General features: G+C 35.5%; 1 protein-coding gene, 1 long non-coding RNA gene and 1 pseudogene across 8 annotated transcripts in view; all 3 read left to right on the top strand.

Moving 5' to 3' along the window:
• The window catches only part of LOC306645974, a 778,688-nt gene that overhangs the window by 204,341 nt on the left and 555,069 nt on the right, over positions 1 to 19,278 (top strand). The window lies entirely within an intron of this gene.
• On the top strand, positions 62 to 12,422 carry LOC306646425 (non-histone chromosomal protein HMG-14-like; the record flags this gene model as incomplete). The annotated part of the gene is made up of 3 exons (XM_079115062.1): positions 62 to 143; positions 11,944 to 12,125; positions 12,190 to 12,422. 3 exons carry the CDS (start codon positions 62 to 64, stop codon positions 12,406 to 12,408), a joined length of 483 nt encoding a protein of 160 aa, XP_078971188.1. The 3' UTR covers positions 12,409 to 12,422.
• On the top strand, positions 16,682 to 18,094 carry LOC306646664 (tripartite motif-containing protein 60-like; annotated as a pseudogene). The gene has a single exon. The product of its transcript is annotated as a tripartite motif-containing protein 60-like (transcript).

Below are 19,278 nucleotides of genomic sequence, written 5' to 3'. Positions count from 1 at the left end.
AAATCAAAATAAAGTAAAAATTCCCTAGTTTTACGAGTGACACTGCTGGTGTTCCATAACCATGTGTAACTGTGTGGCTGCCATGTTGGATGACGGACACAGAACATTTTCTTTATTGCGTAATGTTCTATTGGCTAGCATTGGTAAGAAGGTGTAACAGAGAGAATGACCTAAGCAATGAAGTCAGTGGTCCATTTGCAGAGTGATTCATCATAATGCTTTATACCCACTTCTTGCTTTGTTTATTGCATCACGTTATTAGTACAGTAAATTGTGTTTAATAAATTATTTTAGGAATTTTTATCTTAACCAAACGTATGGGCTCACATTGATAGTTTTTAAAAAATTAGTTGGTTTTAGATATACATGACAGTAGGGTGTATTTTTTATTAATTCTCTATTTGTTCTAATTAGTTGTACATGAATACATTTATACATTTTGATAGAGCACACATAAATGGAATGTAATTTCTCATTTTTCTGATACTGTGGGGTGTATCTGACATATTACACATACATGGGGTGCAACCCATTACAATTTGATCCTATTCATGTGGTTGAATATAATGCTGAGTTACATTGGTCATGTATGCATTTATGATTTTTGTTTTTGCTTTCTTTTCTTCTTTCTTTTATTGACTTTGTAGATCCAAATTTAGTATAATAGCATAGAATGCTGGGATCTGTGAAAAAATTCTAGCTGGGAAATTTGATCAAAATAAATGGTTTAGGGAGTCTTTTGAATAATTTACATATTTTTTTAAATTTACATATTTGAAGTTCTCCAGTTCATGTGCCTTCCCTTTAGTGCAGACATCCAAGAATTAGGTGAAGTATTTATTAAAAAGGAAAATTAAGTGAGGGACAGAGAAATGAAGAGAACAGACAAAGGCAGGGACAAACAGAGGTGAAGAGGTGGATAAAATTGATTGAATTCTGTGAGTCTATTTCTAGGTTAAGTTGTTCTCTTATATGAGTCTTTAATAACTCAGTTTGGTAGATTTTTATCTTGATTTTATTGATGAGGAAGCAGAGTCAGAGTTCAGGGTTGCTCAGGGTTCAGGCAACTAGTAGATGGTAATGCTGAGCTTTGGACTCAAACTTTCTGACTAGAAGGATCATGAATTTTACATTCTCAGGTGATAAGCCATTGCTTCTCTTTTACCTGGGAGTTTGCAGTAATATTCCATCTCTTTCTTTTGTCTTACATTTTCTTTTACCTCTTTTCTTTCCTTTTTTTGCAGGGGGTACAAGGAGTTTTTTTTTTTTTTTTTTCTTTATTTGAAAATAATGGGTAATGTGTTTGAAATATTTTTCTGCTGTTTTCTAGAGTAATTTTTTTTCTGAATTGTATGCTTTTGCCCTGACAGCTCTTCCAATTTTCATTGGAATATGCATGCAATGGCACATACCATTTCACTTCGACTGATCATTCATCTTTCAGTGGGGGTGATTTTGAGTCATTTTTTTTTTAAAGAAAATTAAAATCTGACATTTTATTGCCTATTAACACTTTAGATATGATTTGGAACAATAATAGTAAAAAGTAGCTATTAAACTCACTAAATAAGCATCATTTAAAATTCTCTTGGAAGCATATTCATGCAGTAGTCTCTGAAACAGCTATATCAGCTTTTTATCCCATTTATGCAATTAACATCCCTATTTAGATATACTGATATTAAGTAACATGATTAAATATGTTGGCAAAGATCACCACGCTGGTGTCATCTAATATTCAAACCCAGTGTTTTCTGATTTCAAAGTCAATGGTCATAACCACTAGAACATAGGGCTTCCTTTCTTTTTATTGTTATAACATACAAGTAGGAATTCACAGACCTATTTAGCGTTTACCTTTTCTTAGCCTTTTTACATGTATTTTTATTTGTTCTTTCTAACAAGACTGTGAAATGAAAATGCAATGCTTCTCTTTGATTGGCTTGTTACAATGTGGGTGTGGGATAAGAGGAGTGAACTAAGGCATTCAATGAGCTTTGTCTATTTTTGTCCTGGAATTCTTTTTCATTAAACCTGTTGCCTTTTCTGGTCTCTTGAGTATGTGAATTTTCACTTTTTGGCATTCTGGGCTTCAGAGTGAGCAGAATTTTAGTGTGAAAATTTTAGCATGATTCTCAGTGATGCTGCATTGTCTCTACTTCTCTAGTAACTTAATGTGAACAACACATGCATGTACAGTGACAAGAACTGGACAATGAGAATAAAATGCCAATTACCCCATTGAAGAAACAATTGGGTTTGGAACCTTAGAAACTTCTTTCAATGTCTTTCCTTGACACATTTCCACATTTCTTTACTTCCAGAGAACCAGTTTCCTAGGTGATATTGTTATCATTTACTGTTTTTCTTCAGTTTTATAATGTACAAATATTTTCCTAAACAACATGTTGTTTAGTACTTTTTTTTTTTTTTTTTTTTTTTTTTTTTTTTTTCAGTGCTGGGGATTGAATCCAAGCATTCTACCAACTGAGCTATATCTCCAGCCCAAACATGTTTTTTAGTATTGACTGCTTTTGAACTTTATGTAAGAGGAACTGTACTAAATATAATTTACTTCTGAATAAATAATTGCTTTATTCATTCTACTATTAATGGACATGCGAGCATTTCCTGGGTGTTTTTTTGAAACTGTGACTTAAGTTTCCATGAGCATTTTGATACCTCTATTAGCAAAAGCAATCTGGAGATTCTTTGGGCCTAGAATTAGAAAGGAATTACTAGGTTGTAGAATTTGCCACCTTCAACTTTACTAGATGATGCTAAACAGTTTTCTAAAACAATTTCTATTGAGTCTTTCTAATTTTTTTCTTTTTTCATTATGGTACTTTACAACTCTAGGATATCTACTTGGTTCTTTTTAAAAATACTTTCTCTTTATTGAGAGTTCATATTTAATTAGACATTATCCTCATCCTTTGCTTTGGTTCTTAGAGATAGTCTTCTTTAATTCTTTGAATATTCTGAACAGTGATTGTACTGAAAGTCTTTTCCTCTTTAAGCCAACTTCTGGAATCTTTAATAGGCAGTTTCTGTTGCCTGCTTTTTTTCTTTTCTAAGAATAGGTCATACTTTCTTGTTTGCATTCTCTCTATTTTTGTTAAAACATTAGATAATATGTTGTAGCAGTTATGGATATGGATTCTCTCACCCCTCTGAAAATTCTTCTTCTTGCTTGCTTACCTTTATAGTGACTTGGACTATTTGAATGAAGTCTACTTCTCTACTGTGTTGCCTCATCCATTTTAGCAAGGGATTGGGATAAAGAATGTTATAATCTCACCCTGTTATTACTCATTACAGTTTGTAAATGCAGGTCAAAAGTACTATGGAAATATCAATTGTTATGTGTAAGAACGATAAAGTAGGAATGGATATTTAGATCATAACAGAAACATTTGGGATAAAAACAGTAAGCATAAGAACAGTCTTGCTTTTCACTAAATAAAACTACTTTAAGTAGGGAATCTGGGTATAAGGTTTAATCTCATGATTAAAAGGGATTAAAAAAAGGGGGTCGTTAGTGAGAGTATCTGACTTTCACTGAGCCATGATTACACTCATCTGAGTGAATAAATGCTTTATGTGATGCCTTCACAGTAAAATTCTTGGAGAAATACCTTTCTAGCTACTGAACTATCTGTGAGGTATTCAGAGCTATCATACCACACATACACACACACACAGGTCTATTCCTAAAGGAGTGGTTTTGAATTAGGAGAGATTGTTTTCTTCCAGGGGGATGTTTGACAATGCTTGGAGACATTTTTTTTTTTTTTTTTTTTTTGGGTGCTGGGGATCGAACCCAGGGCCTTGTGCTTGGAGACATTTCTAATTCTCATAACTGGAAGGGTAGTGCTGGTATCTAGTGTGCCAAAGTCAGGAAAACTGCCAAACATCTTATAATGCACAGGACAGCTCCTCACAAGTGAAAGAAAATGAGACTCAAAATGTCCATATTGTCTCTGTTGAGAAGTCTTCTTTAAAATGAATAATCTGTGATTGCCTGCTATAACAAAATATCATAGATGAGGCGTTCGTATACCACACATTTATTTCTTACAGTTCTGAAGGCTGAGAAGCCCAAGATCAAGGCATCAACAGAGCTGGTGTTTGGGAATGGCCTGTTTTCTGGTTTGTAGATGGTACCTTCTTACTGTCATGGTGAAGGGGGAGAATGAGACTCCTTTGGTCCTATTTTAAAGGACAGTACTCCCATTTTCGAGGGCTTTCCCTCTTGACCTAGTCTTCTGCCTAATCATCCCACATTCTAATACCATCACTCTGGGAGCTGTGTTCGTCAACTTTTTGTCACTGTGACCAAAATACCTGACAAGAACAACTCAGGAGGAAAAGTTTATTTTGGCTCACAGTTTCAAAGATTTAGTCCATGGTGGGCTGATTCCATTGCTCTGGACCCAAGGTGAGGCAGAGCATCATGGCAGAAGGGTGTGGTGGAGAGGCACTGCTCCATTTGTGGTGAATAGAAAGCAGAGAGAACAAGGGGAAGAGGCTACAGGGAAGGTGAACCCTTCCAGGGTCTGCCTCCGTGACCCACATACTCCAGCCACGCCCCACCAGCCTACAGTTGGACCACTCAAACGATCGTTGACTGATTAGATCAGAGCTCTCATAATCTAATCATTTCACTTCTGACTATTCCTGCACAGGAGCTTTTGGGCGATGTCTCGTATTAAAACTCTAACAGGTGTTAGGATTTTTGACATGTAAATTTTGGAGGAGCACATTCATATTATAGCACAAGCGAACAAACAGCAGACCTCCTGTTTCCTACATCTTGAAGACAGTGATGGCCAGAAGATGGTGAGATCTGGCAAGAGGGAGAAGCAAGAAAGACTAGGAGAGTTTCAGTGCCTGATTTCACCATTGATTGGCTCCTAAATGAATGTTAAGAAACTCTGAAACTCAGCCCCATATTTCCTGGTTCCAAGTCTAGTGACTTCCATAGTTATACTGTGTTAACTTAGCAGATATTCTGTACAGTTTCATAAAATATTTCTTTTGTAGAGAATATTTTGTGAGAAAATAACTGAAAGCAAAGTTTAAATGTACAAACAAGTTTTGATAGTGACACTTTTTAAAATAGAGTTTTAAGTGAAGGTGCATCAAGGCTAACATAACAATCTCAAATTTCTGAAATTATCGAAAAATTAACCTTTGAGAAAATGATGCCAATGTGTGAACATTTATTTTAAAAGTCTCAAATATAATTTATTGCAGTAAGCTGGTGAAAAAAATTGGTCTTTATTTTGAAACAAATGTTGGTCTACAAAGTGATACTATACAGAAGACCTAGATTTATACTTCATTTATGTATGATCTATCAAAATGTATATATGCATTCTACTGTCATGTACAACTAAAGAAATTAACAAAAAACCCAACATTGGACATTATCCTATTGGGTATGAAACTATTAAGACATCAGGGACTTCAAGTATGAAATCTAATTTGAATTGTTTAATTTTTTATTTATGGTTCACATTTATTTTCATTTTCTGTGTTAAAAGTAATCAAGAAGGTGAATGGCCAGCATTCCTCCCAATTTTTGTTTCAAGCTTTCCATTTCTTTATCATATTCCCTAAACATACTGTGATTAGTTTTTTCTCTTTTCTGGAATTTCATTATGCACATGCAAACAAATAAAACTATGTGTTGCCTTTTTTACACATAGGCTGGTACTATTTATGCTGTTTTAAATCTTTTTTTCACATTTAACAGTATATCTGAACTATGTTTCCTTATTAGCACATGGAGAGCTTTCTTGTTTGTTTGTTTGTTTTTTCAGCATTGCAGGACATTAAATTGGTAGGATAAGCCACAATCTATTTTTAACTCATTATCATTGAAGGAAATTTACTGTTTCTGTACCCTGATCATTAATCTACACATATGTTATTTCAAACATTGTGCAGGTATAGCTGTGAGATAATGTTTGACAATAGAAATATCTATATCTATATATGTACATGTAACTTTTTATTGTAATTTATTGTAATACTGTTATTCAGAGTAGTTACATGCCCACCAGTAATATATAAATGCACTTGTTTCCATATAAACTCATTATATGTTATTGAACTTAGGGTTTTTGTCAAGTAAACATATAAAGAGTTCATATTTGGATGCTCAGAATTCTGCATATTTCCAGTGTTGGTGAACCACCTGTTTATATCACTGACACATTTTTTTTTTTCCTGCTGGATTGTGATCTTTTCTACATTTATTTCTAGTAGATCCTTACTATACTAAGATTATATATTCATGGAATAAGCAGCATATATTTTCCTTAGTCTTTCATTTTTTTTTTTTTTTTATTCAGGATAGATTTTGTCAACTAGAAGGTATGAAACTTTGTTATAGCCAAATTTATTAAGCTGGTTTTGAAACCTGAACAGAGAAAGGGGTTTTTCCCCTCTAAATGTAAAATAATTCTCCTCTGTTTTATCTTAGCACTATTGTGTTTTTTTCCATATGTATTTCTTTTCTCTCACTTCCTTCATTGAGGTATGATTGACAAACAAAATTTATAGATATTTAAGGGGTCTTACTTTTCAAGTTTAGATTTCTGTTCCATTTGGAATTTATCTAGCGTAGCATGGACTATATTGTATCTTCATTTTTTTTCCCTGTATAAATGGGGAAACCATTTGGGCCTGGTGCTTTGTTAAAAGGTATCCCTTTGGCAACTTTTCTATTTCTCCTATGGAAATCAATGTTTGATTCTTTTTTCTGGGATAGGTTTTGGTAAATTATATTTCCCTAGAAAATGACCTATTTTATTGAGATTTTCTGTGGAATTTTGCAAAGTACTTTTTGATAATATTTTATTTTTTCATCATATCTTGTCATTTTTACTTTCTACATTTGTATTTCCTTTAAAAATAAGATAGGGAATTATTTACATATTTTTATCATCCTTCTATTCCCCCCCACAACAAAAAGCTATTTATTTTATTGGTTCAGTTATTTTACTAGTTTTTAGTTTGTGACTTTTTGGTATTATTTTCTTTATAAAGTTCTTTGTTTTCATGTTACAGTTTTCAAAAACAATGCATAATCATTTTATTTTTAGTTGAGTGAGTGGTTAAGGTTATAAATTACTTGAAGAAAACTTAGTTGATTTTCATAAATTCCCATGACTAGAATTTTCAGAAATTCTGTAATTTCATTTGAATCCCTCTTTGACCCAAGAGTTGCTTAAGAGAAAAAAAACTTTTAACATTTAGAATGAGAAGTACCCGTTTTTTGCTTTTCCTTTTTGAAATTAGGTACTGTTTCCTTCCATTGTGATCAGAAAAAGTTGTTCTAGTTTTACTTTTTAGAGCTTATGGAGGTTCTTCGTGACTTAACACATGGTAGATTTGCTGACTATTCCATAGGAACTGAAATAAAGAAGAGTCTTTATTTCAGGGTACTGCATTTGATATGTATTGATTAGGACCACATCATTAGATTTGCTGTTTTGGCTTTCTGTATCTGTGCTCATTTCCCTCTTTCTGTCTACTTGATTGATGTCAGGGCTGAGAGAAGGGACTTAGTTTCCTACCACTAAAGCATCTTTGTTTCTCCTCATAAGATTTCTGCTGGTGCATCTATGTTTGTAACTCAAAAATATTCAATTTGAATGGTATATTTAGTGTTACCAAGTGTCCTTCTTTGTTGCACTTAATGCTTTGGAGCCTTAATTCTGCCTCATCTAATTTTGATATTGTGATTCTTTTTATTTTTTAAAATTATTTTTTTGCATTGCATGGCGTAACTGCTCAGCCATCTTTTCTACTTCTCAAGATCACTTTTTAACACTGTGTCTCTTTTATTTCGGCAAAGATTCAATTTTGCTTTACGTGTCAACTTGATAGTCTTTTTAAAACAGCAAAGTAAACACGTTTACACTTTTTATGTAACAGTTATATTTAGTTTGAATTATGTTATTCTTTTAAAGTTTTGTTTTCTATTTTTAGGAAAGGACTTCATTTTGTGTTTTTTTTTTTTAAATTTATTTGTAGGTCTATAATTGTAAAGAGTAAAATTTTTGTTTTAATTGTTATTTCCATCATTATAACTTTCTGGGGCCCCCCCACTTTTTTAGGCATATATTAATTCCCAAGCAGAATTAAATTAGCATGGATCTTAGTCTGGTTTGTGCTGCTGTCCCCAAATATTTGAGACTGATTAACTTGTGAAATCTGCCTTCCTGCAGTTCTGGAGGGGGAAAATCCACTCTCAAGGTCCTGGCAGCTTTTGTTGTCTGGCAAGGGCTACTCTGATCTTCCAAGAGGGAGCCTGACACCTTGTGTCCTGTGGAGGGGAGAAATGCTAGAAGGCGGCAGAGGAAAGAGAACAAACTCCCTCTGCTGAGCCTTTTTACAAGGGCACCTAAGTCTATTTGCATGGGAGGAGACCTCATGTCCTAATTACCTCTGAAAGTTCTTGTTTTTTAATATTATTCAATTGGCAACTCCTGAATTTTGGAGGAAACGCTTTCAAACCACAGTAGCATGATCCAGTTTCCTAGAACATTTTTCTTCTATTGCTTAATATAAGTCAATCAAATTAAGAATATGCTTCCTTTGGACTGCTAAATTTGTCTCTACTTCTGCTACAGAATTTGTGTCTTCATAATTTCAGAAGGGCTGGGGATGTGGCTCAGCTGTGGCTCAGCTGGGGATGTGGCTGTTAAGTGCCCTTGGGTTCAATCCCTTGTACAAAAACAAAACAAAAACAACAAAACAACAACAAAGAACACCTCCTGGGAGCAAAGATGGTGGAAGCAAACTAGGCATCCAGTAAAGGAGACAGTGAATAAAAGCAGAATTGAGCTGGGAATGATGGCACACCCCTGTAATCCCAGTGGCTGGGGAGTCTGAGGCAGGAGGATTGTGAGTTCAAAGCCAGCCTCAGCAAAAGCAAGGCACTAAGCAACTCTGTGAGACCCTGTCTCTAAATAAAATGCAAAATAGGGCTGGGGCTCAGTGGTCAAGTGCCCCTAAGTTCAATTCCCAGTACACCTCCCTCCCTGCAATAAAAGCAGATTGAGAGGTGGGTGACATAATAAATGCTCTAAGACCAGATACTACTTAGTCTGAAACCTGGAGAGACTGGAAGATAGGATACTGGAGTAGAAAAAAAAACTAAGGGTGCCCAAACTGGAACCTGTGGATGGGAGGGTGGAGATCAGAGAGAGAAAGAAAGAGATGGGAAGCAGACATTTCCTTAAGCTCACCCACTTAAAACTGTTGGAAAACAGTTAAAAAGATAGATAAATTTTAAGATGCAGAAGGCTCCTTAAAAAAGTACAAACTGCTTAAAACCAAGTGGTGAAAAGAAAGCTGAATGAGGTCCTGCCGCCATCTTGTGGAGCCCACAGCCAACCGTCACCCTCTTAAATCAGCATGGTGTCTTCCCACACCCAGACAGCTGCAAATTAAACTACAGAGAAGCCCCTGCAGTGGGCCCTCTTAAGAATCCAACTGCAAATAACTTCTAGAAGGACCACTACTGGCCATAAATCCCAGGAACCCCTTTCCCTCCCCTAACAGATTACCTCAACTAAGACAAACAGGAAGCAGCTTTGGCCCCCCACAAAGGAAAGTTGATTCACCAGGCTCTGAACACTGGGACTGAGGGAAGACATTATGGGAAACCTAGGGACAGCCCCCAGGATTACAGCACCACACCAGAGGGAAGTTGCTGGAATATCCAGTGATATCCAGATCCAGAGGGAAATTGACAGAGGCTACACAGCAGAAAGGGCTGGATATCCACCTGAATAGGTCATCACAACCTGAACTGCAATTGTGACGTAAGTGACAGGGCATTGTTTGGATACTTGCAGGACCTCTCACCAGACTTATTGACCAAAGGGAATTGATGCCCGCCATTCATAACCTGGGGCAGCAGAAACTAGATTGCAAGTGAATCACCAGAGACTGTTCACTACAGTATCTCAGAAAGCAGAGATAGCAGGGGACATATTACTGCACCACACCTGTGGAAAATACACAACTTGTGTTCCTGCACACACAGACAGCTACCAGGATCTTCACTACTGGAACAGGTACATTGGTGACCCACAGCAAACACATGGGCATATCAGAGCCTGCATCCTGAACTTCTGCAACTTAAGAATCAGCCAACTCGCAATACTGCACCCTTCAAGACCATAAACAACTCTAAGGTCAACTTTGAGCATATGAATAACTCCTAACTTGAATGATAATTCAAGTTAATGATAATTCAACTCAATAGCCAACATTGCACCTCCAATCCATTTTAATGTGTTTCATCTAATGGTTTAAGGAATTAATTGCAATCAATCTTCCTATCTTTGTTTTCCTAGCTCTAGTTCATACCTGCTTCTCTTGTCCCCTACTTGTCCTCTTGTGCTATCCACTTACTACCTCAAATAACACCCATTCATCTATTTCTCCTTTATACCTTGGTGTAAATTACCCTTTTAATAGCTTCTCTCTTCTTCTTCTTTTCCCCTCCTCCATTTGCCCAAACTTTCTTCCCCCTGCTTTGAGCACTCACTTTAGGTTGTAGTAATGTTACTAAATTTAACTATGGAATTTTTTGACCTATTCCAGAACTTTATTATAGGTTTATTCCTGAATTTGAGGAACCACAGAGAACAATTGCAATAAGTTTTTGTTCTTACAATAATACTAGGCTTGGCTCAGAAGTGATTACAGTAGATAAGGTTCAGTGATATCTCTTAAAGTGGAGCTGATATTGGGATCGGTAGAGGTCACACATTGAATTAAAATATCATTATCTAGATATCCATCCAACCTAGGGCTCTTAAGAAAAAAATGCTCACATAGTAGTCCTTCACTTAAAATAAGAGGTCAGAACTACACTGATAGATGGGTAGACATACAAACAAAATGAAAAATTCTAAACACCCCATAATGCTTCAAAAGCACTTCATTGAAACCATAATGGAGGAAATTTGGAAAATTCATAGTTGAATTCTTCTATGAGCTAAAAGATGATGTAAAGTGCAAAATTAGAGAGAAAATACAGAAAATGAAAGATCAATAAAGAGATAAATTCTGAAAATGAATAGAGATCCTCAAAATGAAGGAATCAAATTAAATCAAATTTAAAATTCAATAGAAAGCATCACCAATTGATTAGACCCCTTTGAAGATAGATTTTCAGACCTTGAAGACAAAGTATATAATCTTGAAAATAAAGTCATTTATAGAGCTAAGTTGTTAAGAGACCATGAAAAGAATATTCAAGAAATTTAAGAGTCACTGGGATAGATGAAGCCTCTGAAACACAAACTAAAAGAAGGGACAATTTTTTCAAAGAAATAATATCAGGAAAATTTCCAAACCTTTAGAATAAAATAGAAATTTAAATACAGGAGGCCTAGAGAACTCCAAATATATGAAACCACAACAGATACACTCCAAGGCATGTTATGAAAATGCCTAACATACAGAATGATAGAATTTTAAAAGTTGCAAGAGAAAAATGACTGGTCACATTTAGAGGTAAGTCAATCTGTATCTCAACTGATTTCTCAACCCAGACCCTAAAAGCGAGGCAAGTTTGGAATAATATATACCGACATCTGAAAGATAAGATGCCCACCAAGATTACTATATCCAGCAAAATTAAGGCTCCAAAATGAAGACAAAATAAAAACCTTCCATGATAAGCAAAAGCTAAAAGAATTCATAACTAGAAAGCCTGTGTTACAGAACATAATAGACTATTCATGAAGAAGAAATGAAAAATAAAAATGAGAACCATCATAGGGAGGCATTACACTAGAAAAATAGACAAATCCAATCTAAAGACTAAGAGTAAATCAAAATTGCAGGAAATAAAAATCATCTCTTAATAATATTGAATGTAAACGGTCTGAACTCTTCAATTAAAAGACATACTCAAGGCGGCGCGGGCGGCGCCCACTCGGTGTGCTTCTCCGCAGGTCAGCTCGGCCGAAGGCGCGGCGCAGGAGGAGCCCAAGCGCAGGTCGGCGCGCCTGTCGGCTAAGCCTGCTGGGGCCAAGGCGGACGCCAAGCCCAGGAAGGCGGTGGCCAAGATTCTTCAAACACCTAAATGAAAAAGATAAAATTGATCCTTTTATAGCTACTCATTAAAAGATATCAAGGGATTAACTGTAGCAGAACAGTCAACATGACCATGCAACATGGGGCTTTTTTCAGGATAAATCTTCTGACAAAAAAGTTCAAATAAAAGGGAAAAGGAGAGCAAAGGGAAAACAGGCTGAAGTGACTAACCAAGAAACAAAAGAAGATTTACCTGCCGAAAATGGAGAAACTAAAAATGAGGAGAGTCCCGCCTCTGATGAAGCAGAAGAGAAAGAAGCCAAGTCTGATTAATCACACACCATGTCCTATCAGTGGTCCCGTTTCCTTTCTTGTACAATCCAGAGGAATATTTTTATCAACTATTTTGTAAATGCAAGTTTTTTAGTAGCTCTAGAAACATTTTTAAAAAGGAGGGAATCCCATCTTATCCCATTTTTTAAGTGTAAATGATTTTTTTTAGAAGCGAAATCATTTACTGGTTGTTTATTTTTGGGTACAACCAGAAAATAGTGGGATATTGAAATATGGGAGGCTTGGACTGTCTTGGGTGTCAGCTTAACATTCCATAGGTGGGGGGATAGTTTTATATCTACAATACAAAGCATATTAAATGGCAGTTTGGAGTCACAAAAAAAAAAAAAAAAAAAAGACATACTCAATTATATATGATGTATCAAAGTGCATTCTATTGTCATGTGTAACTAATTAAAACGAATTTAAAAAAGACATAGACTGGTAGATTGGATTAAAAAACAAGACCCCACAATATGCTATCTGAAGGAGACTCACCTCACAGGCAAAGACATCGATAGAGTGAAGGTGAAAGGATGGGAAAAATATGCCACTCACATGGATCATGTAAACAAGCAGGGGTTACATTCTTATATCAGATTAAGTGGACTTCAAGTCAAAATTAATCAGAAGAGACAAAAAGTTTATTTCATATTGCTTAAGGGAATCATATGTCAGTGAGATATAATGATTGTAAATATTTATGCCCCAAACAATGGAGCATCTATGTATATCAAAAAAATCCTTCTCAGTATTACAGAATCAAATAGGCCACAGTACAACAATACTAAGTGACTTTAATGTGTCTCTCTCATTACTGGATAGATCATCCAAACAAAAACTAAGTAAAGATTCTGTAGAACTGAAAAATATAATTAATAATTTGAACCTAACAGACATCTTTAGAATATTTCATTGATCAACAACTAAATTCAATTTCTTCTCAACAGCACTGGAATATTTTCTAAAATAGAACATGTTTTAGGTCATAAAATAAATCTTAAAAATACAAAAAAATAGAGATAATATCTTGCATTCTATCAGATAATAATGGGGTAAAATTAGAAATCAACAATAAAATAAATAATAGAAACCACTCTAACATAGAGATTACATAATACACTCTTGAATGATGAATGGAGAGGAGAAGAAATAAGGGAAAAATAAAATACTTAGAAGTAAATGGGAACAGTGATACAATGTATCAAAATATTTGGGACAATATAAAAGGCAGTTCTAAGAGGAAAGGTCATAGAATTGAGCGTATACATTAAAAGAATGGAAAGATATCAAATAAATAATCTAACATTACATCCCAAGGTTCTGGAAAGAGGAGAACAAATCAAAAAACACCCAAATTGGTAAAAGACAGGAAATAATTCAAATCAGAGCCAAAAGCAATGAAACTGAGATTTAAAAAAACAACAAAGATCAATGAAACAGTTTTTGTTTTGGAAAAGATAAAGTTGATAAAACCTTAGCCAAACTACCTAAAAAAAGGGAGAAAAAACTCAGATTATCAAAATCTGAATGAAAAAGGAAATATCACCACATATCCCACTGAAATCCAAAGGAATTATTTTGAAAATTTATATTCCAATAAGCTATAAAATCTTTAAAATATAGAAAAATTCCTGGAGACAAATGACTTACCCAAATTGAATGAGGAGGACATAGAAAACTTACACAGATCAATTTTTAGAAATGAACTTGAAGCAGCCATCAAAAGCCTTCCAACAGAGAATAACCCAGGACTGGATGAATTCTCAACTTAGTTTTACCAGACATTTAAGGAAGAACTAATAGCACTCCCCTTCCAATTATTTCATGAAATGCAAAAGGAGGGAAATCTGCCAAACTCATTCTGTGAAGCCAATATTACCTGGATACAAAAACCAGACAAAGACACATCAAGAAAACTTCAGACTAGTATCATGGATGAATATAGATGCAAAAATTCTCAATAAAATATTGTCTAACTGCATACAAAAACACATCAAGAAAATTGTGCACCATGATCAAGTGGGATTCATTCCAGGAATACAAGTTTTGTAAATCAATATAATCCACCACATAAATAGACTTAAAGACAAGAATCACATGATTATCTCAATAGCTGCAGAAAAAGCATTTGACAAAGTACAGCACTCATTCATATTTAAAATGCTAAAAATCTAGCGATAGAAGGAACATACCTCAACATTGTAAAGCCTATATAGGAAAAGTTCAATGCCAATATTATTCTGAATGGAGAAAAACTGGAAGTATTTCCTCTAAAAACAGGAATAAGACAAAGATGCTCACTTTCACCACTCCTATTCAATATAGTCCTTGAAACTCTAGCCAGAGCAATCAGAAGATGAAATAAATTAAAGGGATACAAATAGGAAAAAAAGAATTCTATATTTAGAATAGCATAATTTTATATTTAGAAGACCTCAAAAACATCACTGGAGACCTCTGGATATAATATCAACACCCATAAATCAATCACATTCCTAAACTCCAATTATGAATCTGCTGAAAAAGAAATTAGGAACACTGTCCCATTCACAATAACCTAAAACAAAATAACAAACAAGCAAAACTGGTAATCAATCTAACAAAAGAGGCAAAGAGCCTCTATAATGAAAGCTATAGAAGACTAAAGACAGAAACTGAAGAAGACCTTAGAAGATGGAAAGACCTTCCATGTTCTTGGAAAGACAGAATTATTATGGTCAAAATGGTCAGACTACCAAAAGCACTATACAGATTCAATACAATTCCCATCAAAATTCCAATGATTTTTCTTCACAGAAATAGAAAAAGCAGTCATGAAATTCATTTGGAAATATAAGAGACCCAGAATGGCCCAAGAAATTCTTAGGAAGAAAAAAGAAGGAGTTTTCACAATACCGGACCTTAACTTATACTACAGAGCTACAGTAACAAAAACAGCATGGTAAGGGCACCAAAACAGGCAAGAAGACCAATGGAACAGAATAGAAGACACAGAGACAAACTCACAAAAATATTGTTACCTAATAATTAGACAAAGGCGCCATAAAACATACATTGGAGAAAAGATAGCCTCTTCAACAAATGGTGCTGTGAAAATTGGAAATCCATATGTATTCAAATGAAATTTAATCCGTATCTCTCACTCTGCACAAAACTCAAAGTAGATTAAAGATCTAGGAATTAGACCAGACACCCTGCACCTCCCAGGAAAAAAATGTAGGGCCAACAATAAAATGTTGGCTCAGGAACTGACTTCCTTTCCAAGACTCCTAAAGTGCAGGAAGTAAAATTAAAAATCAGGAAATGGGATGGCATCAGATTAAAAAGCTTCCTCACAGCAAAGGAAACAATCAAGTGTGGGAAGGAAGAATCTACAAAATGGGAGAAAATCTCTACCACTAGCTCCTCAGATAGGGTATTAATATCCAGAATATATAAAGAACTCAAAACACTTAACACCAAAAAACCTAATAACCCAATCAATAAATGGACAAAAGAACTAAACAGATCCTTCTCAAAAGAAGAAATACAAATGGTCAACAAATCCATGAAAAAATGTTCAACATCCCTAGCAATTAGAGAAATGCAAATTAAAACTACACTGAAATTTCATCTCCAGTCAGAATGGCAAATAACAAGAATAAAAATAACAATAAATATTGGTGAGGATGTGGGGGAAAGGGTACACTCATACATTGTTGGTTGGGCTGTAAATCAGTACAACCACTCTGGAAAGCAGTATGGAGATTCCTCAAAAACCTAGGAATGGGGGCGGTGTTCTAGGGGTGCTGTACAAGGTCTGCTGGAGCCTCTGTTCTACCTGCTCCAGTTGTGGAAAGTCCAACCAATGGGGTGAACAGAATACATATGAAGCATTTGGAAACAGGATTTGAAGACTGTACATTGTTATGTCATCATCTCTCCCCATCATTGGTTATGGTGACATTCTTTTAGATCTCTACATTGGAAAGGAATGATCAGTCCATTGGTCTGTGGCTGCTTTCTTGAAGAAAGTCATTAAACTTCAGTGCTAATGGACTAATCTGTGGTAGAGTTATAAGCTGTGAATTCTTCTCCTGAGCTGAGGTGCAGAGGTCTAAACAAGACTTCAGTGACATCCACTAGCATGCCAGGCCAGTGATACCTAGGTCTGGTGTGTGCACACGGACATGGAGGGCTCTTTGCTTTGTACTTAATAGTTAGACCTGAGCTCTAGGGAGGCAGATTTACCAAGGGAGTGTTACCTTGTGCACCACCTTTACTCAGTTCAATGGAGTTTGTAACCGCCCTAGCAGACCTCCAGGGGGAGTGCAGTTGTCCCATCTGTCTGGATTACTTGAAAGACCCAGTGACCATTAACTGTGGGCACAACTTCTGTTTTGACTGCCTCGACCTGTCCTGGAAAGATCTAAATGATGCCTTTCCCTGCCCTGTCTGCCGATTTTGGTTTCCAGAAAGGAAGTTCAGGAGGAACCCCCAGCTCTGTAATTTGACTGAAATTGCTAAACTCCTCCAGATCAGAAGGAGCAAGAGGAAGAGGCAAGAAGAAAATGCTCTATGTGAGAAATACAATCAATTTCTGACCCTTTTCTGTGTGAAGAATCTGCAGATTTTATGTACCCAGTGCAGTTTCTCTGCTGGACATCAAAGGCATTACATTTGTCCCATTAAGAAAGCTGCTACCTACCACAGAAAAATTCTGAAATCTAGCATCGAGCCCTTGAAGACTAATGTGGAATGAGTTGAAAAAGTGATCATTCTGCAAAACAGGAAGTCTCTTGAGCTGAGAAAGGAGGTAGAATATAGGAAAGAAGAAATAAATTCTGAATTTGAGCAAATTAGACTGTTTTTACAGAATGAACAAGAGGCTCTGCTTAAGCAGATATAAGATGAAGAGTTGGACATTTTATCAAAACTTAATAAAAACCTCATAACCTTTTCAGATCATGTTTCCACAGTAAAACGCTTACTGAAGGAAATAGAGGGCAAGTGTGTGCGGTCAGACCTGGCAGTTCTGAGGCATGTTAAGAGTATACGCCAAAAGTATCAAAACCTAAAATGCCCTGAACTTTCTTCATTCAGGTTAAAGGAGTATGGCTTTAGTTTTCCTCCACAGTATTCTGGCTTAGACCGAATTATACAGCGATTTCAGGTAGACGTGAGTTTAGACCTCGACACAGCATATCCTCAGCTTATTGTCTCTGAGGATAGAAAAAGTGTAAAATATGGAAGAACGAAACAAAGTGTTTGTTATAACTCAAGGAGATTTTATCTCTGCCCTGCTGTCCTGGGTTCTAAGATATTTAATTCTGGTAGACATTACTGGGAGGTAGATGTGGGAAACAAACCTCAGTGGACATTGGGTGTGTGTCATGATTATCTTCCTAGGAACTGGAGGAATCGACCATCAGTCCTGAGTGGCTTCTGGGCAATTGGACGATATATTGAGAGTGGTTATATTGTGTTTGGTCCTACGAAAACCCAGCTTCTGCCAGTACCAAAACCCAGTAAGACTGGCATTTTTTTGGATTTTGAATTGGGTGAAGTTTCCTTTTATAATGTAAATGACAGGTATCTCCTGTATAGTTTCAGTGATTCTTTTACCAGAACCATTTGGCCTTATTTCTATGTTGGAACAGATTCTGAACCTCTTAAAATCTTATCAGTGGATGACGAAAGATAAAGAACCTGGTAAATTGTTCTTTTTAGTTTTTAGGGTTAATTTGTAAATGTAATCTCATTTTTGGAATCTTTTTGAGCTTTACAACTGAAAACCAGAATAGATTTTTTTTTCTCCCTAATTTTCAGCAACTGTGAAAAACAGGAAACGGGATAGTAATGTAATTTCATAGATGTTCTGAATATCAGTTGTCAAGTTCCTTGAATTCTAATTTTAAATGTTTGAGAATTATTGACATATAATAAAATTTTTAAATTGTAAAAAAAAAAAAACAAAACAAAACAAAAAAAACACCTAGGAATGGAACCACCGTATGACCCAGCTACCCGACTCCTTGGTATATTTCCAATGGATTTAAAATCGGCATACTACAGTGATGCAGCCACATCAATGTTTATAGCAGCACAATAGCTAAGCTATGGAGCCAACCTAGGTGCCCTTCAATATATGAATGAGGTATAGATACACAATGGAGTATTAATCAGCTATAAAGAAGAATGACTTTATGGTATTTGCTGGTAAATGGACGTAACTGGAGACTGTTATGCAAAGTGAAATAAGCCACTCGCAAAAGTCAAAGGTCGAATGTTTCCTCTGATATGTGGAAGCTAATCCAAAATAAATGGGTGGGGGGAGAATTTAAAAAAAATTGGTTAGAAGTAGGATCAGAGGAGTAGACAAAGGGGAATGAAAAGAAGTGAGTAGGGACAGGATAGGGAAAGTGGAATGAATCTGACCTAACTTTCCTATGTACTTACATGCATATACCAAGTGAATCTCACCATCATGTGTATCTACTAATTTAAAAAACAAAGTATAAGTAAATAGCAGAAAGATCAATAGAGTAGAGGGAAGGAAATAGGGGATGGGAGGAAGAAAGGGGAAGGAGAAATACTGGGGAATGAATTAGATCGAATTTTATTCCATGTTTTTATACTGTCATATTCTATTATCATGTGTAACTATAAAGAAACAATAAAAAAAGTATGGAAATAATAATCTTGGTTGCTTTGCCATCGTTTCCGTGAAATTCTGCCTTTTTACACTATGGTCCTTATTCAAGGAGTTTTTTTTTTTTAAATTAAAATTGAATATAAACTCTTTTGACAAGTGATTTTGTCTTTTGGTAAGTTTTGCTACTCTTTCCTGCTTTCCTTAATGTAAGCTTGTTATAGTATTTTATCCAT

The sequence above is a fragment of the Sciurus vulgaris genome (assembly GCF_902686455.1).
Source record: "Sciurus vulgaris genome assembly, chromosome: 16".
NCBI lineage: Eukaryota > Metazoa > Chordata > Mammalia > Rodentia > Sciuridae > Sciurus > Sciurus vulgaris.
Note: the sequence above shows the minus strand (reverse complement) of the source record. Positions and strands in the feature narration are given on the sequence as shown.